The sequence below is a fragment of the Phasianus colchicus genome, chromosome Z (assembly GCF_987193195.1).
Source record: "Phasianus colchicus chromosome Z, bPhaCol1.hap1.1, whole genome shotgun sequence".
NCBI classification, from domain to species: domain Eukaryota; kingdom Metazoa; phylum Chordata; class Aves; order Galliformes; family Phasianidae; genus Phasianus; species Phasianus colchicus.
Genome location: NC_143476.1, coordinates 75,440,223 through 75,466,998, shown reverse-complemented (window position 1 = coordinate 75,466,998; position 26,776 = coordinate 75,440,223). Strand labels below are relative to the sequence as shown.

The 26,776-nt window shown below is 42.1% G+C and overlaps 2 protein-coding genes across 7 annotated transcripts in view; one reads left to right on the top strand and one right to left on the bottom strand.

Annotated features, from left to right (window-relative positions):
• LOC149913096 (uncharacterized) overlaps window positions 1-2,754 on the bottom strand; it is a 32,782-nt gene extending 30,028 nt beyond the window's left edge. For 2 of the 6 annotated variants that reach the window (XM_090131135.1, XM_090131137.1), the window contains exon 1: window positions 155-2,750. The gene's annotated coding sequence lies outside the window, so the exon portion shown is untranslated. Of the gene's footprint in view, window positions 1-154 lie in introns of all 6 variants that reach the window. The other 4 variants (XR_016461538.1, XM_090131138.1, XM_090131136.1 and 1 more) reach the window with 4 other exon arrangements.
• Window positions 2,755-2,756: 2 nt separating this feature from the next.
• SNX18 (sorting nexin 18) lies at window positions 2,757-24,605 on the top strand. The gene is made up of 2 exons (XM_090131134.1): window positions 2,757-4,496; window positions 20,399-24,605. The coding sequence occupies exons 1-2, from the start codon at window positions 2,945-2,947 to the stop codon at window positions 20,650-20,652; spliced, it is 1,806 nt and encodes a 601-aa protein (XP_089987260.1). The 5' UTR covers window positions 2,757-2,944; the 3' UTR covers window positions 20,653-24,605.
• The last annotated feature ends 2,171 nt before the right edge of the window (window positions 24,606-26,776 follow it).

Sequence of the window (26,776 nt, the reverse complement as noted above, 5' to 3'; positions counted from 1 at the left end):
CTGTCAGGATTCCTCTGAATGCAAAGTTTACCCAAACCAAACTATGGTCAGTTTTAGGAATGACTTTGAAGGAATATAAAACCCTGACCACTTCTCTTGATTTGCAGTCAGAACCAGGGATGAAATCTGAGACAGAGGTTATACTGATCCATACCTCCTATCACTGTGTTCAGTTCTCAATCCGTGCTGGCCACAGGCTGAGGGTAGCACAGTGGGCCACCTGCATACTATGAAGTTTCTGTGTTCAGCAAATGAAAACCCTGACACTGACAGCAGGATTTGAGTGCGCAGCAGTAAGACCACAGTTCTGGTGGAACACCAGCTGCTGATGCAGTTCTTTGATCAGTATCAGAATGGAGTAAAATTAAGGCAGAGTTTCACAGCGAGGCAGGAAGGCCTACCCAAGGAATGTTGGGTAACATCTTGGCTGGAGTCATGTGATGCTTGCAAAAGATACTAAGTGGTGGTAAATGAAAGCACTGTGACAGTATGTGCAATCAAATGGGGAAAATGAAGGTCAGAAGAAAAAAGCAAGCAAAAACAAAACCCAGGTGCCAGACACCAATAAGTACAGTAATGAAAGCAAGCAGTGAGCCTGTAGCATCCCTATGAATCGCCTACATCATCTGACACAACAATCATTGAGAACTGACATAGACTTTGAACTAAGAGAAATATTAGAACTCAGTGTCTGACCAGGTGTTGGTGGAGGGTCAAGAGTGGCCATCAAGGCATGTGAAGGCAGCATTGCCCTCAGGAGAAAGACAAAGGGTAAGAAGAGGTACACAGCCAGTATGTAGACCACTTGCTTTCTTTCAAATGGTGACAGAGAGGTGACCCACTGGGAAACAAACTTACCACATCTGTGTCATCTCCTAACACCGGAAAACTCAAGGCCTGATGGCATAAGCCTTCCTTCTCACAACATCCTGTAAACATCTTCCCAATCTGCAGTACTGCGTCCAGGCCTGTGGCCCCCAGTACAAGGACATGGAGCTCTTGGAATGGGTCCAGAGGAGGGCCACCATGATGATCAGTGGGCTGGAGCACATCTCCTATGAAGAGAGGTTGAGGGAACTGGGATCGTTCAGCTTGGAGAAGAGAAGGCTTCAAGGAGATCTCATTGTGGCCTTCCAGTACTTGAAGGGACAGATGGGGGAACAGCTGTTTACAAGGGTGGATAGTGATAGGACAAAGGGGAATGGTTTTAAACTGAGACAGGGAGGTTTAGGTTAGATATGAGGAGGAAGTTTTTCACACAGAGGGTGGTGACACACTGGAACAGGTTGCCCACGGAGGCTGTGGATGCCCCATCTCTGGAGGCATTCAAGGCCAGGCTGGATGTGGCTCTGGGAAGCCTGGTTGGCGACCCTGCACATAGCAGGGGGAAAACTAGATGATCTTTGAGGTCCTTTTCAACCCAGGCCATTCTGTAATTCTATGATTCTATGAATGAAGTACAGCCTCTAGGGAGCTGAATAGATCTGGCCAGACCAGGTGGAGCACTGACACCTTTGTGAAGCAGTGTTTGTGCCCAAGTTCCTGCTACTGTAGGTACCTCATGGGCCTAGGAAAAATCACTGAGGGATTTAAGAGTGAACCTGGGAGTACTAAAGTCTGTACGGTTCAATAGGAGGTTTGTTTTATGAATAAGGAGATGTTACAAAATCACAAACGTATTCCTATCTTTGCTGGTTGCTCTGAAATGAAGGCCTTCTATTTATTTCCATGAAAACTACAATGGATACAAAGAACATAATAACACTATTTGATAAGAGCAAATTCTCAGTTATAAAACAATATTTTGTAATACTGTCACCACCATTAGTTATGCATTTTCACCAGCAATGAACAAAGCCTGTATGCCATACTTGCAACAATCTGCACCAGCAGAGGTGACCAACTGTTGCCACGGGTGAATCGCCCCACCCACCACCTCACTGTGCTCCCATCCACTGCTTGGTCTCCATCAAATTCCACCCCTTCACTTCATGATTCTCTGGTTCATATATTCTTGCATGTCAGATGCCATTCTGTCAGACTGCTGTCATCTGTCATATGGCAACAAAATACATCAGAATCAAAGAATCACAGAATCATTAAGAATAGAAAAGGCCTCTAAGATCAACAAGTCCCACTGCCAACCCATCGCTATCATGCGCACTATGTCCCTCAGTGCCACGTTTACACGGTTCTTGAAAACCTCCAGGATGGTGACCTCACCACCTCCAGCTGAGCTATGGCACAGGTCCAATCTCTCCCACACCACCATACCGTCACCATCCACCTCTGGCATCGTGGACCAAGAAATAAACTAGGAGGCACTATTTTCAGAGCATCTCTCTAATTACGTTCGTAACTTCAAAGTGTGCGCATCGCGTCTCCCACTTTGTCTCTGCTGGTGGCACCGAGAGGAACACAAATACCTCCCTGAATCAGCAAAGACGCGAGTCTTTGCACAGCGGGCACAGCCTGCCCCGCACACGCCGCTCGCTTCCCCCGCGGCCGGCAGCGCCTCAGGGGCCGACACAGCGCGGCCGACACCGCCCGTCGCGCGGGCAGCCCCGCGCCGGCCGGACAGAAGGGAACGGGCGGAAAGGGGCGGGCCGGGCCCATCGATGGGGGCGGCCGCTCTGCGCTCGGCTCCTCCGCCCTGCCTCTCGGCTCTGGATTAGCGAAACTGGCGACGTGGGACGGTCCCCGGCCCGGCCCCGCGCCCTGCCTCGCCCGCCGGGGTGAAGCCGGGACTCGCTAGCCGCCGGCCGCAGCGCAGCGCAACGCAACGCACCGAGGAGCCGGGGGCCGCCGCACCGTCCCTTCGGGTGGGACGCGGGGCCGGCGCCGGGCGGTGGCGGCGCGCTCCTCCCGCAGTCCCGGGCGGTGAGAGCGGGCGCCGGGTCCGGGTCCGGGTCCGGGGGGCGACGGGCGGGCGCTCGGCGGGGCCATGGCGCTGCGTGCGCGGGCGCTGTACGACTTCAGGTCGGAGAACCCGGGGGAGATCTCGCTGCGGGAGCACGAGGTGCTGAGCCTGTGCAGCGAGCAGGACATCGAGGGCTGGCTGGAGGGCGTAAACAGCCGCGGCGACCGCGGCCTCTTCCCGGCCTCCTACGTGCAGGTGATCCGCGCCCCCGCCGCCGAGCCGCCGCCGCCCGCCCGCTACGCCAACGTCCCCGCCGGCGGCTTCGAGCCGCTGCCGCCGCCCGCCGCCTTCAAGCCGGCCGCGCAGCAGCCCGAGCCCTTCCCGCTGCCGCCCGCCGCCGCCGGGTACCCCTTCCCGCCGGCGCCCTACGGCGGCTCCTACCAGCCCAGCCAGGGCAGCGATGACGACTGGGACGACGACTGGGACGACAGCTCCACGGTGGCGGACGAGCCGGGCGCCCTGAGCAGCTCCTACCCCGACTACGAGGCGGCGGGCGGCGGCGCGGCGCCGGGCCGATACCGGCTGTCCACGCGTTCCGAGCTGTCGCTGGGCTCCCGCGGCGGCGGCCACCCCGCGGGACACCCGCACCCGTCCGGCGGCGGCGGGGCCAAGAGCTCGGCCACGGTGAGCCGCAACCTCAACCGCTTCTCCACCTTTGTCAAGTCGGGCGGGGAGGCCTTCGTGCTCGGAGAGGCGTCGGGCTTCGTGAAGGACGGCGACAAGCTGTGCGTGGTGCTGGGCCCCCGCGGCCCCGAGTGGCAGGAGAACCCCTATCCCTTCCAGTGCTCCATCGAGGACCCCACCAAGCAGACCAAGTTCAAGGGCATGAAGAGCTACATTGCCTACAAGCTGGTGCCCAGCCACACCGGGCAGCAGGTGCACCGCCGCTACAAGCACTTTGACTGGCTCTACGGGCGCCTGGCTGAGAAGTTCCCCGTCATCTCCGTGCCCCACCTGCCCGAGAAGCAGGCCACCGGCCGCTTTGAGGAGGACTTCATATCCAAACGTCGCAAAGGCCTGGCCTGGTGGATGGACCACATGTGCAGCCACCCCGTGCTGGCGCAATGTGATGCCTTCCAGCACTTCCTCACTTGCCCCAGCACCGATGAGAAGGCCTGGAAGCAGGGCAAACGCAAGGCCGAGAAAGACGAGATGGTGGGTGCCAACTTCTTCCTGACCATCAGCGTCCCCACTGGCCCTGGGGCTGTCCTGGACTTGCAGGAAGTGGAAAGCCAGGTGGATGGCTTCAAAGCCTTCACAAAGAAGATGGATGAGAGCGCCCTGCAGCTCAATCACACCGCCAATGAGTTTGCCCGCAAACAAGTCACTGGTTTCAAGAAGGAATACCAGAAGGTGGGGCACTCCTTCAAGTGCCTCAGCCAGGCGTTTGAGCTGGACCAGCAGGCCTTCTCTGCTGGCCTCAACCAAGCTATAGCCTTCACTGCAGAAGCCTACGACACCATCGGGGACCTGTTTGCAGATCAGCCCCGACAGGACTTAGATCCTGTGATGGATTTGTTAGCGCTGTATCAGGGGCATTTGGCCAACTTTCCAGACATCATCCATGTCCAGAAAGGTAACATCCTTATATATTTTACAAAATGGTAGTTACATAAATTGGTGATGTGCAGACAGATGTAGGAACCAGCAGCTGCATCTGGCTTGCTGGCCTCAGATTAAATGTTTCTGTGTTTACTCAGGTAAGCTAAAAAATACCCAAAACACGTCAGTGACAGCTTTCATTCTGTGCCAGAGGTGCAGACTCTGTTGGGAATTTTGGCAGTTTGGCAGCGGGTCACTGAAAGAATCCACTATTACCCTTATGGCTGATACATTAAGGATCAGTGAGCTTGTTTATAACTTCCAGTATGAAAACATCTCTTTCCATTTGATGTAAGTTAGGTATCTTAGATCTCCAATGTTGCAGATAATAAATCAGAAGCGATTTGAAGATGCAGATACTCCAGCTGACCACCTAGTTTGAGGTACACATAGTGTTACTTGCTTTTTGCAGACATTTTGCAGACATTTAGATGATGTTGAAAGCTGTTGGTATTTGTCAGTTTAGCCTTGCATTAAAACTCTGTTCATGCCTTTGGTGGGGATAATGATCAATGTTCATAGTTAGAGTTTTTCATACTTTGTCCTAGTTATCCTGAAAAAAACATTGCTCACCTGTTATCCTGCCAGCAACTTTCTGTCTAAAACTTGCTTCTGAAGTTCACGTTGCTGTTTTTGTAACACTTTGTGATCCATTGGAGGGAAAGAAACACTAAGCATGAAAGAATTGTCTCCTGGGTAACTAGGGTCACTTGTTCAGAAAACAGAAGCTTGGAGCACTGTATATGTGTAGGTGATATCTCTGCTGTGAGCTTAATGCTATTCATGTTTGTCACCATTGTGAGAAGAAAAGCCAATTTTTCATTCTTTTTGCTGTTATATTCTTGACCTGTGGCTTTCCAGAGGTTTAGAAAAACATCACCTGTCATGTAAAGAAATTGGCGTGCTTAATATTTATGTGACAAAATGTAAGAGCTTCTTTGCAGGAATTAATTTTGTAGATCGGTAAGTGTTGGTCTTTGTCTGTGGTCCATGGTGAGTCAGTCTCTCTGGCCCTTATGAGACTTTTTCAAGTGCTAGAAATCTTGAGTTTTATGATAAAACGTTCAGAGGAGGTTTTTCAGTAGATCACAAAGGCAAGCTTTCTGGAGGCATGCATTACTGCTGGGGAAATCTGAGAAGGAAGAGGTGATAAAATGTATACAGTTTGTTGTTTAAGAAAACGTTTCATTTAAAAGTACATGCATTAAGTTCAGATTTTTGTTCTCCTGTTGAAATTTGAAATTGTTGAGTGGAAACTCCAATAATCCTGACATTATTTTGAGGAGAAAATGGAAGAGTGCAATCTGACCTTTCACGATTTGTTGTGCTAGCTGGTGTGTCATTGTATTCTGATAACAGCTCTTAAATATTTTAAATTTGGAGAGAAAGGGGACCTTGGCAATATCTCATGTTTGAAAGTAGACTACTTTAAAGTGAGATTTCAAATAATGGTAGGATTGTCTGTAAGTTTCTGGAAGGAATCAAAGGGAAAGGTTATTTTATTGGGTCAAGTAAAACAGTAGATGATAGATACTATTTAAATCTATATCCTAAAGTTGTTAGATAATGTAGAGGTTTCACACTGTAGGTTTTTTTGGAGGCTTTACCTTGAGAAGAGAATGGAGAATAATATGATATGTGCTTGACTCAACCCACATTTCCTACAGATTTCACATTGCTGTTTCTTTTTCAGTTCTGTTTGAATTTAAACATAGTGATTATATTTACCTTCTAAAACTGGGGGAAAGTCATCTAAACGAGCTTTCCACCAGAGCTGTGCATGAGCATGACATATGTTGAGTTGATTTTGTGCCAGAAGACTGTCCTGGAGCTGTTGGAGGAACATACAGCCAGTCTGTGTGCATGTGTTAATGCTCCAGCACTCCTGGGTCAATGCTGCCTTCAACAAAATGTTATCCCTAGTACATATTTGTGATTAGGAAATTGCTTGGGTTTGAAAGGTTGGTCTCCTGAGTGTTCAAAATCATCACAGGAATAGGGTTAGAGTTGGGTATTATTGTTCCCTATACAAGAGATAAACTGAAGAAAAATTGAGTAAAAATACTTTTTAAAATACAGTTTATTGCTGTTTTATTACTCTTAAGAGTTACTTGTAGCAAGGTATAGCTTCTCAATTCCAAATTGTAAACTCTGATGAAAACACGAACCATTTGGTGTTTTGCAACATAAGACCTTTGTTTTAAATTTATGACCTGGGATAGTTGCCAGTATTTGAGAATTATTATTGTCTTTATGGACCAAACAAAAATCTGTTGGTGAAAATGGATGAGCTGAAAACAGAGTTGTGTCCTTTCAGTATTTTATTTTCTGTTGTACAATATTTGTGCAGTGAAATGACCCAACAATGACCTCTTAGGTGGTACGCATAGCAGCCTTTTGATTGATACATTGGCAATGTGGGCTGTAAAAAGAATTTTGGTGAAAACTGAAGCCGTTTGTAGATTCCATTTCTGTATTCCTTTGGACCTGAGAAGGACCAAAAAGAAAGGCAGCTGTGCCCAAGTCATATATTAGAATGTCTACTTGTCTTGTTAAGGATTTGATTTACTGCAGATGAGCAGCTGCTTGATGTGATCTAGAAACGTTTTGTGCTGTGAACTGAGAAGTCTGTATGTCTGGGTTGTTTAATAATTTCTACCAATTTTCTTCTGCAAGAAGAAGGCCAAACAACCTGAACTGAAGGCAAGAATCTTCCTCCATTTGGTCTTTATGTATTCTTCTAGAATTAAGAACCAAAGCTACATAAACCCACTGTTGCTTTATCTGTGCATCAGCAGGTAAATATATTATCCCTTATAATATATAAGTGCTTATAACTGCTGAAGGATACAGATCTTTCTACATCCTCTGTGAGTACATCATGCATTGATCTGAAATCTGCAAAAAGGGATTGTCGTTTTGCTCACTTCAGTGTAAACATGAAAACCAATGGAATATTTTCAAGTTTTTGTTATTACTATTTCAAGTATTTAGAGAAACGGCAATAGCTTCAGTAAGATATTTTTAAAGGCTCCTCTTTCTCTGTCTTCTTGCTGTTGAGTACCCAGCATTAAGGAATTTTCTGTGAGGGAAGGAGGAGTTAAATTTCCTACTCCAAAAGAAACGGATGAGGGATTTGAACTTCATTCTCCCATCCTCCAGCTGAGGACCAGCTTGGCAGTGCCTTCTGAGAAACCTTAACCCATTTTGTGTGTGCTCTAATCCAGGTCTGAAGGTTCATTGCATTGAGCTCTACAGTGAATGTATTGGGATGGAAATCCCGCAGTTCCATCTGGAAGTGCTCAGGAAGAACTTCCCACTGAGACTGGAAGCAGAGCATTTCAGTCCCAAGACACAAATTCCTTACAAACAAGTTGTTGAGATACATTTTATTTTGAAAACTAAGCACTTATGTGAAAAGTGACCTTTGTAGGAGGAGGTGATGGTAGAGTGCGGTCTCTGAGCATCTAAGCACCCAAACACTTCTAAAAATCTAGTCCTCATAGGAAACCCCTCATAGGAAAGTTTATCTAGCATGCTTATGTGAAATATTCCTGTGCATACCTGTGTTTTTTGGAATGGAAGATGTAAATAATTAGATGGATATACTTGTACTTAGTTTTCTTTTGCCTCTGGCAAAACGTTTATAAAGAGGAATATTAAGTTCAGTAGGCCTGAAAACTAACCTACACTTTTGCTTGTCATTGTCATTTTGCAGAACTAGCATGTCTTTCAAGAAATAATACATTCAGTTGCTTTAGTCTTGAGAAGAAAAGCATCCTGCCATCTTTATTTCTGTGTTTTTTAAGGTCTACGTGTGGAAATTCCCTAGGCAGTTTGGCAAAATAATTCCTAAACAGTAATTACTATAGCTTCACTAAACTGATGAGATCGCCTGACTTCCATAATCTTCAGCATAAATGCTCACTGCAGGCTGGTGCAAGTTTAGGTTCAGAAAATGTATGCACATGTAAGAATTTGAAATGGTGTATGTGTGTATACTGTTGGTGTAGTGCATTCCTGTCTGGCTGTCTCATTGTGATACTTGCTTAGTGAGAGTAGAGAAGTTATTGGGGTTTGTTTGTTTGTTTCTAATCCTCTGTGAGGAATTACTATAATTGGACTTTTTTTTTTTTTTTTCTTTTTAATTTTGTGACAGTGGAAGAAACACTGGCTAACTTTGTTTCATCTCTATTTTCCAGAATCCTTCTTTATCTTATTTTGTTAACACTAAATAAATTTCTGGTTACAGTTTTTGCAAAACACACTTGAAATAGTGGTTTACATACTCTCTAAGATGTAGGTGGCACACCAGGATATAAAATAATTATTTTAAGAATATCTGAATGACACAATTACTTCTTGATCAGTGTTTGTGAAAAGTAAAATAAAGCAAATGTCCTTATTTGCTTGAAGCAAATTTAATTCTACAAATTGGCTCTAAAAATGTGCTGGGTGTTGTTTTAGAATAATTTTAAAAATTTGGGGTAGAAAAACATTCCAGTTATTAACACATTGAAATTTCAAGCATGGAGAAACCCCATACGGCACTGAAACCTGGAGTTCTCTATGATGTTTTCTGCAATTCTTGTGGGAAGAGGAGGAGGGAGAGGGAAGAGGGCTTGGTGTGTCACTGAGCAAACAAGACTGGTCAAAATTCATGCCTAATTTTTAATAAGAATGTAAAAGTAGTGCCCATCTCTCTTGCTTGCCTTCTAGCCCATTAAATTTGTTGTAGAGACTTGTTCTTTTCCCTGTCTCTTATTTTTCCTTTTATCCACCTTCTTCTGTCTCAAGTACACAAATACATATACCTTGCATGGAGTTCAGCTCAGTTAACTTAAGTGCCTGAAAGCGGGGCGTGTAATCCTAGCCAGATGACCCCTATAGCAGTAAAAAGAGATGGATACCAATGTTTCATGTGCTTAAAGACTTTGATGAACAAGAATGGATTGTCTTAGGATGTCTGTTGCCATCTCTCTCAGCTTCCCCATTGTTATTACAAGAGAGATGTGGCATTTTTATACTTGCTGCCTGAATCACCCAGTTTCAACCTCCCACTACTTGAAAGTGGCCTAAAGGAAATAAATGTTTAGGTGTCTAAATCCTGAAAGAATCCTCACATTTAGTACCAGTGTAAAATTACAGTTTCCTTTGTGTGTGTAAATCACACAGAGACCAACAATGGGCAAGACTGAAATTGAGCAATGCCCTTATATGAAGGGGCTTAAACAGAAATCAGACTTCTGTGTCCTATCTGCCAAAAAGTTGCATTGGTCTTTTTAAACTATTGTCTGTTTGCTTGTTTTTTTCCTTTTTTTCTTCCTCTCCCTTATCTCTTCTTACCTTATTTTTCTGAATGAGCAAGATTCATGCAAGTAAGATGTTTCTCTTTCCCAGTACCTTTTGGAACTTCCTCATTCAAGTTTGATGGTTGCAAGACATTTCAAGAGTGATAAAATCCCAGTGGTTATTTTTCAGCAAACAGCTGGTAGCAGAGGAAGGACTGCATGCGTTACTGCACACCCCCAGGTCTGCATGCATTTAATACCAACCGGCTGGAAGATGTTGATCCAGGCTCACACTTTCAGTTTTGATTGCATGCAGTGGATATTCTTGAGTTCTTGCTAAATATATGCATTAGAGCTTTGTCTACTGGAAAGACCCTGAGAACAGCTAGAGAGTATCAGGACAATGCAGAAATTAAAGTAGAAATTATTTTGTAAAAGGAAGAAGCAACTTAATTTCAAAGACTGTGCAATAGCTTTTCATCTTGAAGTTTCTAATAATCTTGATGGTGAGAAAGGATTCCTTGTCTCCCTACAGCTGGGAGGTTTTCAGGTCATGTTAGGACTTCTACGAAGACAGAGATTACCAGAATTGGCATACAGAAAACAGAAAGCAAGTCCTAGAGCTCTCCCAAATCTTTGTAAGTGCATTATCAATACTGAACAAGCTGGCTGATTTTTCTATTTTGTAAGTCACCTTTGAAACAAGGACACATTTCAGCCTTTCCAACATCTTTTCCATGACTTCATCGTTAGACTTTGTTTGAACAGTTAAAATGCCAAGTTAATGTGTGCAGACTGTATAAACTCATCCAGATGGTACCTTACTTATTTTGAATTGCCTCATTCAAACAGCAAAGATTGGAAATTTTAATTAAAAAAAAAATGAAATCACATTTGGCGTAGCCCCCAAAGCATTGCCTTATCAACAGACTGGAGCAAATAAATAGCAAATGCTTTCTACATAGTCTTAATATATATCCTTCATGAAGGCCATGAGGATGAACTTCAATAAATTTTTTTAAAAAACATTAAAGATATGTCTTAAAATTTTGAGTGAATGCCTCATGAAATTGGGGACAATAACTGTAACTTAACAATCTGCTCAGGCCTTGTTAGTGTCTTTGGGCTGTCCAGCCTGTTTTGGCTAGGTATACATTATATGTAGGCAGCTTCTCTGGTTGTGATGAGCAAAGCTGCCCTTTTTATGTCTACATGGAATGTGAATAGCGATGTGAAAAGCAGAATAATGCTTTGGTTTGCCTTTGTTGTTTGTATTGCAAGGAGAGTCTTCTTCGCTTTGTCCTCGCAGAGATGCTGCAGCATGCAGGTTTCTAAAAGAGAACATTTAGGTGCACTAGGGAAAAATGGAGCAGGATCTGCATTTGATTTGCATCTCTGCTCTTCTCGTATGAAGTTATGTGAATAAGCCATGCATATTACATTTGCTCACCCTAGGAGAGTTGTAGAACTATGCAGAAGATGGTGGGCAATCAGACTCCATGAATTGTCCTCGTTTTTAGCATCTCTTCTGCCTTTTTGGGGAAAAACATCCACAAGCAGGTCTTTCAAAGCAGGGATACGAGAATAGGTGAAATCTGCATTTATACTTTTCTTGATAGCATTGTAATACGGGTATTGATATATTTTGTAACCTGTATTCTCCTTTCCATACATATCCCATAAAATAAATTTTGAAACTACTGTTTAATACTGTGTTGCTTAGATCAGCTTTGGCAATACCTTATGTTCATCTTCTATAGATCTGGAGTGCTTGTTGTTACTCTAGAATGTAAGCTCTTAAGATGCACTTAAAGTCACTGAGAAATTTCATCTCAGTACTTGTGTGAGTTGCAATTGCTTACATTTTTAAGTGCCTGTCCAGAAACTGTTCAGTTACTCACAATGTTACTTGCTTTTTGAAGGGCAGATGTATTGCATTTCTAACAACTAGCTTGATTTTATAGTTCATGCCTTTCTGTACTTCTGGCATCAGCTAACGTGCTTTAGAAGCAGACCTCCTTAAACTGGAGATAACTTGTACTTTCCTACATTTCTGTCTGTGAATTGGGTAAAGTTTGTGTTAAGGAATGTTTGCCTCTCAAGCTGTGATGCAAAATGCTATGTTTGTGATAATGGAAAGCAGTGGACACCATTTAGCTGGATTAAATTTCTGCTGACAGTCCTCTCAGGCATCATTATAGGTAATGTATAGTGAGAGGGAACACTTGCAAGCACATGCTGCAGTGCTAGAGTATAGTTGTTTGTTTGCTGAGAATGCTGTCTGCATATGATACATCTAAAATGTGTGTATTTTAAAATTGCTACATGCAACTTTTGAAAAAATAACCTTTCAAAAAGTTTTCACAATTTTTACTTAGCAGTGTGTGTTCTGTTACTGGGATTGTGCAGGGTGATAGATGCTTGTTATTTAGTTGTGTTTGTGTCCTTTGTTTAGCTATCTTGTTCTCACTTCCTCTTATCAACATTTTTAAAGGCAAATTGTGGCATGTGCCTTCTTTAGTGCCCTGCCTGGCCTACTGTAACATCCTTGCTGGAGCTGCTAGATTTATCTGGGGAACTGTAGAGCCAGTGTGCACCTGTGCACCTTGACAATGTGATCATGAACACACTCAAGTATGATAATGGTCCTTGTTTCACTGGATAAATAGATGGGCCCTTCCTGTATGTGCACACCAGTTTGCAGCTATATCCCTAATGATTTAATCAGATCTTAAATAAGGCTTTTTTTTTTTTTTTTTTTTTTTTTTTTTTTTAAGATTGCAGTTAGGCAGGTATAGTATCCATTAGCACTGGCATTTCTTTAAAATTGAATGACATTTGATACTGTGCCTTCTAAAACCATAATTAATCAGTTAGTAGGAATTAAATCAATGTGCATGCTAAAACCACCAGAGACTGGAATTTGTCAAGTTTCTGAAATCCATGAAAAAGACTGCTTTATTTTTGCATGATATCTGCATTGTGTAAACCAGAGCATGGTTTTATATGAACTGAAGAATACATGTAAGTGACAGCTTTCAGTGAGCTTTGCAGCAGGGTAGCTGGAAGAACAAATGGTTCTGTCTGACATTAATAATGGTGCAGTCAGTCAGCGTTAGCCTGGATGTTAGCAGAACCCTGTGATTTGTGAGCCTGAATTTATGGGACAGTGTTATTTGACTCTGATCTTTTTGAGCAATGGCATGATAAAAAATATTTTCTGCTTATCCCTAACTGTTGATAAGCTGCATTTTCTAAAAGCATTAGAGCCACTTTCCCATATCTGTACAAACCCCTTTAATACTAAAGTAATCATTGTTTTAAATATTTTGCTTTAAATTTCTGACTTACTTTCAGGATGAAAAATAGAACATCTTTAAAGGAGTTTTCCTCCATCAAGGAGAAGAATATGAATTAGAAAGCTCAGTTTTGGAAATTGTTTCATGTTGACACTTTCAGGAAAGACAAGTAACTTCCTCATTTTGCCTTTGATGTTGAAGATTGCTTGCTTTTTTTTGTTTAAAACTCTAAAACCAGATTTCAAAGTGGGGGGTTGTTCCTTCATTAGTTACAGTAATGCTGCATTTTCCCTGTGACCTTCTTTTATGCAGTTAAGTCTGTACTGGAGGAGGCTTCTGCTTTTAATTTCAGGGGAATTCCCATTATACTGCTTTCCATTCTAAATCTCTGCCAGAAAATGTAAAGAATTTGCAGAATCTTAACTTAATGTAGGCTCCTTTTGTTAATCTGTGCTCACAGCATTCTTAAGCAAATAATCTGCCAGTGTAATAAAATCTCTATTCTACTACATGTTATTTCATCATTTTGATTTGAACCAAGAGGGGGAAGTTTTGGAGCTTGCTTCAGAGCAGGATTCCATGTGAGGTGTAATCCCACCTGGTGCTGCTGCTCGTTCCAATGTTTTGGAGGACATCATTGCATAGCCGTGAGCTGAGCTGGGTGGAAGTGCTGAGCCGTCAGTAATGCTAAGCCCCGTGGGCTCCCTCCCCTCCAGGCCCAATGCGGCGCTCTGTGGAGTTACTCATGGCGGTCGGCCTCATGCAGCGATGTAAGCAGGATGGCCATGTAGGTGGTTCAGCCTGATGGTGGGAGACCTGTTCCTTACAGGGTTGTTTGTTTCAGGAGGAGAGTAAATCGAAGCAGCACCTACATGTGTGTGGGCTGCCTGGGGTTTGCTGCCAGTCTTTCAGCAGAGAGCTGTAGTTAAAAAAAAAAACCTCATTATCAGGTTCTGTGGTAAGGAAAGAGTAAACTCATTTCTTGTTACTTTTTCTGTTTTTGCGTCCTTTTATGAAAGCCACTGAAAGGAAAGTGATGTGAGTTATTTCTCCCTCTTCTTAGAGATCATGTCTCATGAAGCAAAGGGAGTTGGTGTTTGAAGTTCTGCCTTCAGTAGTGAGTAGTGTACTGTAAGGACCGCTGTAGACACCTGTGTTGTACAATTTAATATGATGGGTGACCGAATGACATGGAAGCACAAGTTATTTTGCTTCCTAGCAAGTGATGCTCCAAATCTTATTTTGTTGTTTGCAGACAGTTGGAAAGCAAAGCTGAATGTATTACACAGGTCATTGCATTGTCACAGGATTTCTCAGATAAAACTGCTGAACAATCCTCTTTGTTAAACCCCTGAGTTTCTATGAAGAACACTGTTTTCTGACTTCTGCTTTCTTCCCTCGTGAGGAAGCCATCCTTCAGAGGAACCTTTGTACTTTGACACAAATTCTTGGGGGAGGCTGTCTCATCAAAGCTTATTGGCCAGAGGACTTCTCAAAGGAGGCATTCAGGAGCCTGCTGCTCTTTGTTTGTGCCACAGTTGCCACTGATACAAAGGCCAGAACAATCACGTTCCCCAGATTTTTCCACCCTGCCATTTCTACGGCTACTCTCTTTCTCAGTGCCATTTATGAATGGAATAAATGTGGATTTGTGTTTGGGGTGGCTGGTGTCCATGCGCTGCATTTCCATTGCTTCTTCTCACCTGCAGTAGGGCCAGCAGCTCCCACGATGCTGGGGCTGGGTGGTGAAAGAGCAGCAGGCAAGGAGCAGCATGTGGCTTTTTCCCCCAGGCACATTAGAGATATAATTCAGAAGACTCTTCTCTGAAACGTGTCAAAAAGAAGCACAGGCCTAACTTCTTTCCTTCTGTATCTTCTTTCATTCATTTTGTGTTTTGTCTTTTTTTTCAGCATTTCTCTAGCATGAGGTACAAAGTAAAGAATAACAAAAGTGTAGTGTTTGAAGGAAGGTTTTGTAGTATCATAACGATTTATACGTATGTCAGTTACTTGTGAAAGAGAACTATGTTTCAGTTTAGCATAGAACCACAGAATCCTAGAGTTGGAAGGAACCTTTAAAGATCATCTCATCCAATTCCGCTGCAATGAACAGGGTCACCTACAGCTACATCTGGTTAGTCAGAGCCCTGTACAGCCTGGCCTTGAGCATCTCCAGAGACAGGGCACCCATCACCTCTCCAGATAACCTCTTCTAGTGCCTCACCTCCCTTATTGTAAAAAACTTCTTCCATATATCCCATCTAAATCTCCCCTCCTTTAGTTTGAAAATAATTCATCACTAAGTGAAGGAAATATTTGAATATATGTAATTACAATTTTAATATCTTAAAAGTTAACTTCCTTTCTTCTTCAGTCTAGGTAAGTTTTTAAGTTCAGTATTTTGGACTGAAATACCAAAGACATTGATACATTGGTGATGCACATTCTAGAGCAGGACTGTGAGACACAGACCTGCCTAACTTCACAGATCCTCACTGCTGCTGCACGTTGTATTTTAGCCATCTCATCTCACATTGGAAGCCCATAGGCAGTACTGCTGTATGAAGTTAAATCACTGCTGTTTAGATTGTAATTTCATAGATCTTTTTCAGAAAAGAGAGGTACAGTTTTGAGGAGTAGCAGTAATGACTGCTTCTATTTTTGAAGATTTGAGCAAGCCCAGCCATGAAACAGATGTCAATTGTACTAAGCACTGCACAAATACAAAGCAAAAAGGGGCACCTATCCCAGAAAATTCCCTTTCCTGAGGCTTCTCTTCATTTGGATTCATGACTCCAGGTGCAGCTAGAGTTTCCCTGCTGTCCACTGTATGCACATTCTGAATCTGACATTCATGTGCTGCATCGAGGAGTGAAGCTGGGCCATGGGAAGCTGTTTTCATAAGCTCTGATCTCTGAGACTTCTGCATTCTAGTGACAGTGCAAGCTGCAGTCTTGGCCAGCATTGCGCATGCTAGGCGTGAGGAGCCAGGTTAGGGCTAGCTGCTGGCAGCTGATCATATGTCATTTGTTGTTACCCATTCCCCATGGATAAACAAGGGCTTAGAGATATGTGTACCTCCATGTGATATGATCTGCATTTTGGCTTTGGTGCACATGCTTATGGAATGGAGGACAGCAAGTATGTGCTCATGTGTAGGTTTGAACCAATCCTTGGTTGATTGCTCACACCATCTCAAAGCATTTTTGAGTGTGATAAAACTGCAGTTGAGTGGAAAATATTGTTTGACCCAAACCTGAGTGCTCTCAGGTTGAAAAAAATCTTTTTTTAAATTTTATTTTCTTGAACGTATTTGATTTCTTCTGCCTGATTGCAACCTCACGCTTGCATGACCAACTTCCTTACTCAATACACTTCTTTTTTTGCCTAGTAACTCCTCTGCGCCTATTTAAATTGCTATTTGTATAGAGTGTTTCACAGCTTGGGACCATTTATTTCTAGCAGAGTCTTTGTTGTCTCTGTCTTCATGGCTGCTAGCACATTGCTATAAACGTTCCTTGTTAAACATGTTCATATCATCTAGTGTTGTCTAATCTCATACTTCAAAGCAAATACTGAAACCTGTGAGTTTCTAAAAGCCCATAGCAGCATTCAGCAAGCAGAACTATCTGTTTAACATCAGGCTTTGGGGAGATGAAAAACAACATTCACATCTGCTCTTCCTTACCTTTAGGAACAGAAACAGATGTAGCACGGCTTTTTGCAGTGTCTGCAATCCAAACTGTTTTTGCTCATTGAAAGGTAGCCCTGGTCCCTGAAACCTCCTCTCCAGACAGAAGAGCTTTTAATCAAACCAGAAGGTTTTACGTACAGTGAAATCTTTACAAGTTTCAGCAAGCATCAGTGAATGTCAGCAGGTGTCATTTTTTCCGCATGGAGGAATTCACTTCTTTGTTTGATGCCATTTTGTCAGACTGCCCCTCTGCTGCCATCTGTCCTACAGCAACAACACGTAACACAATACTGGCAGGAAGGTTCAATCTCTCCTGCCACAGCACCAGAATCTGCCTCTGATATCGTGGGCCAACAGAATACAACAGGAAGCATTACTTTCAGAGCAGCACTTATAAATTAGGAGGTGCCTCTTTTGGTGTTTTTTCCCTAAAATGTGAAAAAGCCTTTTCTAGTGCTGCCAGAATTCTGTTTGATTTTGTTTGTTTCTTTCTAAATACACCTTTCTGTTTTGGATCATCCAAACCAACACTTGATGCTCAGATTTCTGAATCTAGGAACCAGGAGACTAGAATGGAATACTTGGAAGGGACCTGCAGAGGTCATTGATCCAACCCTCAGGGATTGTTGGCACGTTCAGCCCCAGACACATAACCAGGAGGTGCAGGTGTGGGTGAGAGGGTCAGGAGGGGCTGGCCAGGCCAAGGAAAGGTGCGTATATTAGTGTTAGTAAAGCTGCTTGCAAAGCTGTGCAAGCTAATAACACTTTTTTTCCAAAGATTTGCTAAACTAAAGCTTGCAAGCTTCAGTAGATGCTGAATTAGTTAAAAATTATATTTAAATGTTTCTATGATTGTTTTTTTTGTGATTACATATCTTTTTAAATAAAGCATGAGGTTGTTTGTGTGTGTTTGGGGAAGGTTCAGTGATTCTTGTACAATAGCCTAATTTTTTCCCTTTATGAGGTTATCTTAAGGTTAATTTTTATTTTTTATGGTTAAGGTTTTACTGATAATGCAACACGTCATTTAAAGGTACATGATGAAAAACAAAGGGAAATCTGTGCTTAAGCATATGTATAATCTCCAGTTGTAGTCTGTAGATTTTAAAGGAAAATCCGCTGAAATACCTGCATGAAAACATCTGTGTTAATGAGAACTGTATTGATGGCTGCAAGTTTTCCCTCTGGATTCCATTTCCTTATTGTAAATCTTCCCTCCCCCCCCTACTTTTTTTTTTTCCATTTTAATTGGCAAAAAAGTCATAATGTATAATATTTGTCATCTGGAGAGACTGTTTGGTAATTAGCATGGTCATTATTGATGTAAAATATTCAGAAGATTATTCATAGCCCACGATTTTGACTGCTGATGCTGTCAATTTCAGTATTTTTTCTTCCAGTTTAGTCATTCTAGAAATAACATCTAATGTTGTTTCCCACGTCACAACCAAGGAGTTGTCATATTTATTTAACCAGCTCCATCTGGCTCCTAGTAAGTCCCAAATTTCACTTTTTTCACAGCCTTGCACAGATTTCTCCAATGCAAACAGAATGCAGAAAGAAAAAAAAAAATTACCAAGTGGGTTTTTGTTTGCTGAAAGAAATGTCTTTATTGTAGAAGAGAGGATTCAATATTTTTTACATTGTGTTCTTGCCTCATGGATTACTCAGTCTTTGGAGGAGAAAACACAGTCTTCTGGCACAGACTGGTGCTATGCTGCTTACCTGTGGAGGGGTTTCTTGGTTTTGTTTGGCGGAAAATGGTGAGGTCCATGAGCTGTAGCAGCTGGTGCCAAACTTTAGCTGCCTGAAGGCCAGGGTGCTGGGGAAGGTGTGGGGGGGTGAAGCGTTACCAAGCACCCTGCAAAATCCTGGGAGCCATTGGCCAAACACTTGCACGTTAGGTGACTTGCAAGTCTTTGATCTAAAGTTGCTTTGCTTATAATTTTCCTGCCACAGTGGCAGAAATGGTTCCTGTGGTCTTACTGCAAACCAGGGAGTTTCTGAAGCTCCTGAAGCACGTCTGAAACTTTTTTAAGGTCCAACACATCATCAGGTATTTTAACTTGTATCTAGTAAGGGTACACAGTGGTCGGGCATTGCAGCCAGCTGCCAAAGGAGGTGGTGGGGTTCCCATCCCTGGACATATTTAAGGGACATGTGGACATGGTGCTTAGGGACACAGTTTAGTGGTGGAACTCAGTGGTTACACAGCCTTTTCCCACCTGGAAGTTCTGTGTTTCTATGACCTTAGGGATAGGATAGGGATAGAAAAAGGAGCAAACTGCACTGAGCTGTGAGAAATGCTGGAGCAATAGGTGTTCAAAATGTCTTGTTAAAAGCCATAGGAAGGAAAGGGTGGAAGATGATGTTACCACAGCAGAACTATGTTTTTACTTGTGAATAGCATTTAGAACATAAGGCAATTTAGTCTGATAGTAGACAAAATTACTCCCCCCACAGAAATATTGGAGGTTATCCTTTCAATACAGAGGTAGAGAGGCTTCTCTGTTAGCTTGCTGACTCCCTTCACTGCAGGGAGTATAGAAAAGCATTTCTTCAAGGCAGTGTAAAGAGAGGAACTGTAGTCATTTGTATGATATTAAGTGTAGTAAAAAAGAGGGAGTCATTTGAGACATTGCAGCTAGAAACAGAGTCACAGAGCAGCTTAGGTTGGAAGGAATCTTAAATTATCATTCAGCTCCTACCCCTATGCTGTGGGCAGGTTTGCCAGAGTCTAGATCAGGTTGCCCAGGGCCCCATCCAACCTGGCCTTGAACACCTCCAGGGATAAAAGTTACTACAAATATGTATAATGAACAGTTTTTGGAGAAGACTAAAGCTGTATTGGTCTGACTATTCCTAGTTTTATGAATAAGTATGTCGTTCCTAAGGATAATAAGTTGCTTTTCTGGGAAACTGAGCTTGTGAAAATTAGGATTAAGATTCGTCTTGGTATTCTGTGTCACTGTCTGCATTTGGTGAAGGTTTTGTGAGATATGTGCTTTAATCAGCTGTTTGGAAGATAAAGGTTCCTTTGCTGTATTTTTTAACATCTCTTACAAGGCTGTGTTATTTCTGCCTGGACTTCTGCAGCTTTGAAATAAACTTTTAGATTGTCCAGTCATCAGTAATATTTGGGGGTATCTGTACGTAGAACCAGAATGATGCGTTGTTATTTTGTGTGTTCAGATCTCCTTTTGATGTTTCACAACACCTGAAAGATTCAATGTTTTAGGACAGACTTCTGAATGATGTTATTTTTTTTGGTGTTAATTGAGGCCTAAATCTAGCTTTTCTAACTCTTTTTCTCACTGTCAGTGTATTTATTATTCTCTGAAAGACATGATCTGATATTTTAATGTTGTGAAATAGGCATGTTTTTCACTTACTGACTTTTGCAAACTAAAGCCTTTCTTTTTAAAACAATACAATATTCTATGATTTTTTAATCTGGAAAAGTTATTTATTCATACACATAAATGCACTCAGAATAGGCTTTGTACACATTCTTGTTATTAAATTACTTTGAAGTACAGCAAAGTTTAGATTGTTCTCACAGTTCAACTCTTCTGTTCTCTTCTTTACACAGGAGCCCTCACCAAAGTAAAGGAGAGTAAGCGGCATGTGGAAGAGGGGAAGATGGAGCTCCAAAAAGCAGAGGGCATTCAAGAACGCTGTAACATTATTTCTTTTGCAACCCTAGCAGAAATTAATCATTTCCACAAAATCCGTGTGAGGGACTTTAAATCACAGATGCAGCATTTCTTGCAACAGCAAATACTCTTTTTTCAAAAAGTGACACAAAAGCTAGAAGAAGCTCTTCACAAGTATGACAGCGTTTAATCTCTGGACTTCAGTTTGTGGACTTTGCTCAGTACGAACATGACTTAAGCAGCGGAACAAACTCTGTTGCTGTTAAAGAGCTATTACCAGTGGTAGATGTGGTACAAGAATGGTTTGTGTTCACTTGGAATCAGGATTTTATCTCTGATTATGTAGGAAGGAAACAGTTATAGGGCTATGTAGTAGAAACAGTACCACGCATTATAACTAAGTTATACTGTGTATGCCTACACTACCATTGTAACTTTTTTGAAATAATGAGTATACTATTTGCCTTATTGCTTTTTGAAACATGGTATTTTAGTGCATACTTTGTAGACCTCAAAACCCTTTGGGTCTTTAAGGAAGTTGGCTAGATAAAAGCCTGCTTCAGCTGCCTTTTTACTTTCCTAGATTTGGATTTCCTAAATTCAAACGATTCTCTGTTTACAGACTCCTACTAGAGCAGCTATGTGATTCTGTGCCTTTAGACTCTATTTTTCCTTTTCTAGTAAGTCACATTTTTACGATTGAATGAATGAAGGGTTGATGCCTATGACAAGAACTGATTATGAAACCTCATATTAACTGGAAATAAATGAGCTGCCATCCAGTTTGCACAGCAAGTACTGTCTTATGATAAACGTTGGCTCAAAAGTAGAACTTAAATCTATTTAGACTTTCCCTGAAAGTGGAGACTACTTGTTACATGTACTAGGATGTTAAGCACATATACAAAGTACACCACTGACCCCCCCTTTCAAAAATGAATATTACGCTGAGGGGATTTTAGTATAAAGCATTACTGTGAGTGGAAATTTGAACTAGCCTAATAACAGGGATGTTTATCATGGGGATATAAATGCAGGCTATGTTGATAGAACTTTTGTAAGTAGGAAATTATTTGCTCATTGTTCAGTTGCTGATTCAGTTTAACTTCAGACTTGCATCTACATTGCGTGTTGTCTAAGTTGGGACTCCACTGTGATTCATTAGTCTACTCTGAGGTTACAAATTTTCAGGGGTGTTCAGTAATATAAATGATCTGAAATAAGTCTTGGCTGAACTAACCTGGAAAACAGGTGGCATGTTTATGTTTATAACACTTGTCTTAATTTTTGTATAAATATTTTTGACAAGCAGGGTGCATTTATATATATGTAAACACTATATTTTAAATAATTTTTTGGCTTATTTCCCTTGAATTAAGTCTGAAGTCTGTGTTTATAGCCTATTGGTTCCCTTCTTATAGGTCGGTATCAGAAGGGGTTATTATTTATCCTATCCTTTTCTTCCTAAACAAAAATAACAGAAACTTCGAAGGAGGCAAAATCCTTTTCTTTTCTTTCCTTTCCTTTTCTTTCCTTTCCTTTTCTTTTCTTTTCTTTTCTTTTCTTTTCTTTTCTTTTCTTTTCTTTTCTTTTCTTTTCTTTTCTTTTCTTTTCTTTTCTTTTCTTTTCTCTTCTCTTCTCTTCTCTTCTCTTCTCTTCTCTTCTCTTCTCTTCTCTTCTCTTCTCTTCTCTTCTCTTCTCTTCTCCTCTCTTCTCTTCTCTTCTCCTCTCTTCTCCTCTCTTCTCCTCTCTTCTTTCTCTATTGTTAATTACAGATAGAATAAAGAAACAAAATCCTGGAAAACAAAGTTAAGCAATAGTTACCTTAAAGTACAAATCATTCCTCACTTATGCAGCAGAAATGTCCACTTATTTCACTTGATCATGTTGGGTTCTGTAGCTTTAACCCCACACCTCTGTTTCACATGAATAAATATGTTGGTTGCTTTGAAAGTAATACCTCCTATTCCATGGAAACTACAACAGATACAGAGAGCACAATAACACTATTTGATAGAGGAATTTCCAAGCTACAGAACGCTATATTTCAACACGGTCACCACTGCTTGGCATGCATTTTCAATAGACAGGATGAGAGCCTTCATACTGCATTCGTATTGGCACAGAGATGACTGATGTCACTGTTGCCACTGCTGAAATGCACCACCCATTGCCTCTGTATGCTCACATCCACTGTTTTGGCTCTGTAAACATTCTGCAACCATCAGTGAATGTTAGGTGCCATTTTTTCTGCATGAAAGAATTCAGTGACATACCTTTGCTTCATCCACACTTCCATGTCAGATGCCATTCTATCATACTGACCTGTGTTGCCATCCTTTGCATGGCAATAACATGTAATGGAATATTATTGGGAAAGTTCATCTTCTACTGCCATACCACCAACACCCACCTCTGATGTTGTGGGCTAATACAGTAAAACAGGAGGCATTACTTTTGGAGCAGCCTGTATATTCAAATGTAGTTTTAGTTTTAAGATTCACCCCCGAGTGTTTGGCAGATTGCTATATAGACGACTTGCATTTGACACTGCTCTCCTAATAGTCAAATATAGAATGATGGAGAGGGAAAAATCACACTGTTTGTAAAAGAAAGGACAATCAGTGAGGAATGAATGCATTTGCAGGCTACTGAATGTGTGCTGCAGGCATCAGTGTTGACTGTAACATAAGGACCATAATCATAGGGCTGAGTTGCTCTTTATCTTCCTCATGGTATTTCATTCTACATTCAGAAATCATCACTTCCTGTAACAGCTCTTCCCACCTCAGCTCCAACTTCCTGAGTCATTTAATTACCTGAGCCATCAATGAGAGCAGGTTTGAGCTGTTACGTGGCTTATGGTTGGTTAAGCCAGATACTGTTTTGTTAAACGATTTTGCAGTAATTAGATCAGACTACAATCAAAATAATTATGTGTGATGGTATTAAGACCTGATCAGAAATTGATCTTGGTCCAGTTGAAGTATTCTAGGAGGTTAGTATTAACGCAATGTACATGTCCATGGGGATATTAAGCTGTGATATGTATACAACATTATCAGACAGGTACAGTTTTCCCAAATAAACTGTCATGGCCTTCACCTTACTTTCTCATTTGTGATTTTTGGGGGGTGAGGAGGATGGGGATGTGCTAATTTGTTAAACCTGATGTACCAAAAAAGCCTGTCAGGAATCCTGGATCTGAATTATTGCAGTCTGAACAAATAGCTTTCATTCACATTAGCATCTTCTCACAAAGAGCCAGAGTTAATCTGTAATGGAGCCTGAGCTCTGTTCATGCTTAATGCACTGTGTGAGAACTGCAGTTTTAGTTTTACTTGGAAAAGAGTCACACTGATCACCTGTGACTGACAAAATGGCGTGCTCTGAGGTCTGAAGGTACTCTGCAGGAAGGTGTATGTGTATTGTGTGGGACTGTGGAAGCATCAAAGGAAATTGGTCTATCAAAACCTTTTAAATAAATAGATGTGGAGGAGAGGAAGGTAGTTCCATATCAAGATGTTAAATGCGTTTGTTTTATTCTATTCCTGCAAGTTATCCAGTATATGATGCACCACAATTTTTGTACTGATGGTACAATATATTTGTTGGGGTAATGGGAAGATAAACTGAAAGGTGTAAGAAAATTCACTATTGGTTTTGGTGAAAGTGCTCCATCCAGTGAAAAACATAGAACAAACCCATCAGTGGAACATAGCTACATATAATAACCTGCAAGCAGAAAGTGAATTATTTTTCTGTTTAAGTTTTAGGTTTTTTACTTAGACATTAATAGCCTGCTAAATAGGTTTGTGTCTCAGCCCTTCATTTGTATGGTGCTTGCAAAGTGTGCATTTTCTAGTTCTCCCCACCGGAGTCCAAAGGCAGAGTGCATTTGATTTGGGAGTGTTGCATGACCTAGCTTAGAGAGATCAGCAGTAAGGTTGTGATGATGAAACATTCAAGACAAACACCAGCAAAATCTGGAAGAAAAAAGATGAGAATGGAAGTACATGTTGCATATAGAATTGATACGCTTTTAGAAGACACGAACTGCCCACACAGAAAATACCTGGGAAGAACACCAGGCTCTCCCTGTTGAGCCAGGCAGTCTCAAGCCCAGGGTGTTCTCTCCTTTGCTAAGGAACATCTCAACCTAAGCTACAGAGTTTTACAAATTTAAGAAGTTACCTGTTACAAGGCTCTTTCTTTCATTTTTAATAAAATTCGGTGGCTGTTCTGAGAAATAAGAAATTGTCATTTTCAATTAAGCATGTGGAGGAACTTGGCTTGTCTGGGTTTTTTTCCCACTATTTTTAGTTTTAAAAAGCATTTCCAAGGAATAGAAAACCATCCTCTGTTAGAAGACAAAATCAGGAAGTTTTAAGTCAATAATCTTCTCTTTTGATTCATATAATTGACCCTAACAGCTAGCCTTTTACTAATGAAATAACACTGCAGGTGAGGAGAATAATATAAATTCATCAAAAAGATAGGGATGAAGTAGTATGAAGTTCTAATGCAGTGAATTAAGGTGGCTGTACATCTCACAGTTGGTATGGATTCACCCCATGTTATTTTTTAAGCTTTTTCTTTCTGGAGAAAAAAAAAAAAGAAGTGAAAAAAAATAAGTAAAGAATTAGTTCCTTCACTAAAAATCTTGTTTTGATTACTAACTCTTCATTAAGAGTAAGTTTCAACCCTCCTCTCCTCCTGAGGAGCTCCTGAGTGTCCCAGGAGTGCACCATGGGTGCAGCACAGCTGCTTGTTGCTCAGCACCTGTGAAGGAAGCTGCATTCAGCTGGAACGTTGTCCCAGCTGGGTGCTGTGCTGTGAAGCTACAGTCCAGAAACACAATACATCTGCTGGATCCACGCTAACAAGGCTGGCACTGCTGATGAAGGATTGTGAGCACTTTCTTTAGAGTCTTTAATTTGAAAACTTCAGCATATGCATTTTCTCTCTTTTGTTTTTTCCATTGCCACCAATTGAAATGGCACAGTTTGAACACTGAACAAAGCAGTGCTTTCGTATCCACACCTGTGGCACTCTTGGCCAGCGCTGTCACCCTGCCCTACTTGTCTTTCCCCTGAATGAATGGAGCCTTGCTGCGTCTTGCAAAGGTGGTTTTCCAGGCTTGGCGTTCCCCAGTGCAGAGCAGTGAAGAAGCACTCAGAGGCCATGAACTGGTCGTTTACGCCTTGAGGCATAGCTGTGGAATGTGCCTGGCCAGCAGAAGGATTGTGCAACATGCACCCTGCGTCTCTGGGTGGGGAGGAAAGCTCCACTGGTGAGCAGATGTGGGGCTGTGCATCCTAAAGCACTGTTCAGCATACAGCTGTGGCAAGAAATGGCTGGAACTGGTTAGGGCAGGAGGATGGGAAGGAGAAAGCCAAGTTCTTTTCTGAGCAGGAAGCAAGTTGGGAACTGTACACTTCCAACAGTTGGAAGCTAGGTACATAGTAGGTTTCCACATGGAGAACTTGGAGAGCAGGAGTGCCCAGCTGGAGGATGAAGCCTCTTGCAGAAGGCAGTTGTGGACACCTCTTCAAAATCCTTTAGTGAATTATTACCTGGTGTAAAGTACAGAAGCAGTCCTGAAAGCAGGCATTGCGGGCAATAAGAGCACAGCACAATGGGCCTCAAGGCCAGGTTCTTACCTCACAGTCTCCCTTTGCACACTTCTCTGCACAGGGAGGCAAAAAGGGAAGGAGGAGCCCTCGCTACAATTTCATTGCAGCTATTTGCTCCTGGGATATACATGGTTGAACCTCTCAGAGAGGAGAGTCTGGGATTCCCCTCCTGCACAAAGCTTCCTTACTGCCACCCGGGGCAACGGAGCTTTCAGGGTGGTTCCTCTCCAAAAAGGTGTCAGGGTGGTTCCTCTCCAAAAAGAAACACTGACGGTGCCCAACTGCCAAAGAGAACTCCAGGTGGTATCATGAGGTTATAAAAACAGCCATCTCAAGCCATAAAAGGACATGAGCCCTCGGAGAGGCAGGGTTGGCCATGTCCTCACTGCTTGGTCCATTTCTGGATGCTTCTAGATCTTCTAGATGTCCTTTTGCTTGTCTTCTTGGGGACTGTGTATGTGAACTGTGCGGGGAGCCAAGCCTGACTGTTAGTAGGCACCCCAAGGCTTACAGGGTCTGCATTCCTTAGGGGCCCTAGCCTTAACAAATTGTCTACTTGGAGACTTGAGAAATTTTGTCCATATGAGATCTAAAGCAGATTAGCTAAACCGTGTTAGAGCCTTGTGTTATATTCTCATTCAGAATTAATGTTATTTCCATTTGGCTTCATTTACTTGG

Bases quoted from the DNA above. Each gene is read 5' to 3' on its own strand.
- SNX18 (XM_090131134.1), top strand. From the start codon at position 2,945: ATGGCGCTGCGTGCGCGGGCGCTGTACGACTTCAGGTCGGAGAACCCG. The intron at 4,497-20,398 runs GTAACATCCTTA...TTCTTTACACAG, and splicing joins CATCATCCATGTCCAGAAAG to GAGCCCTCACCAAAGTAAAG.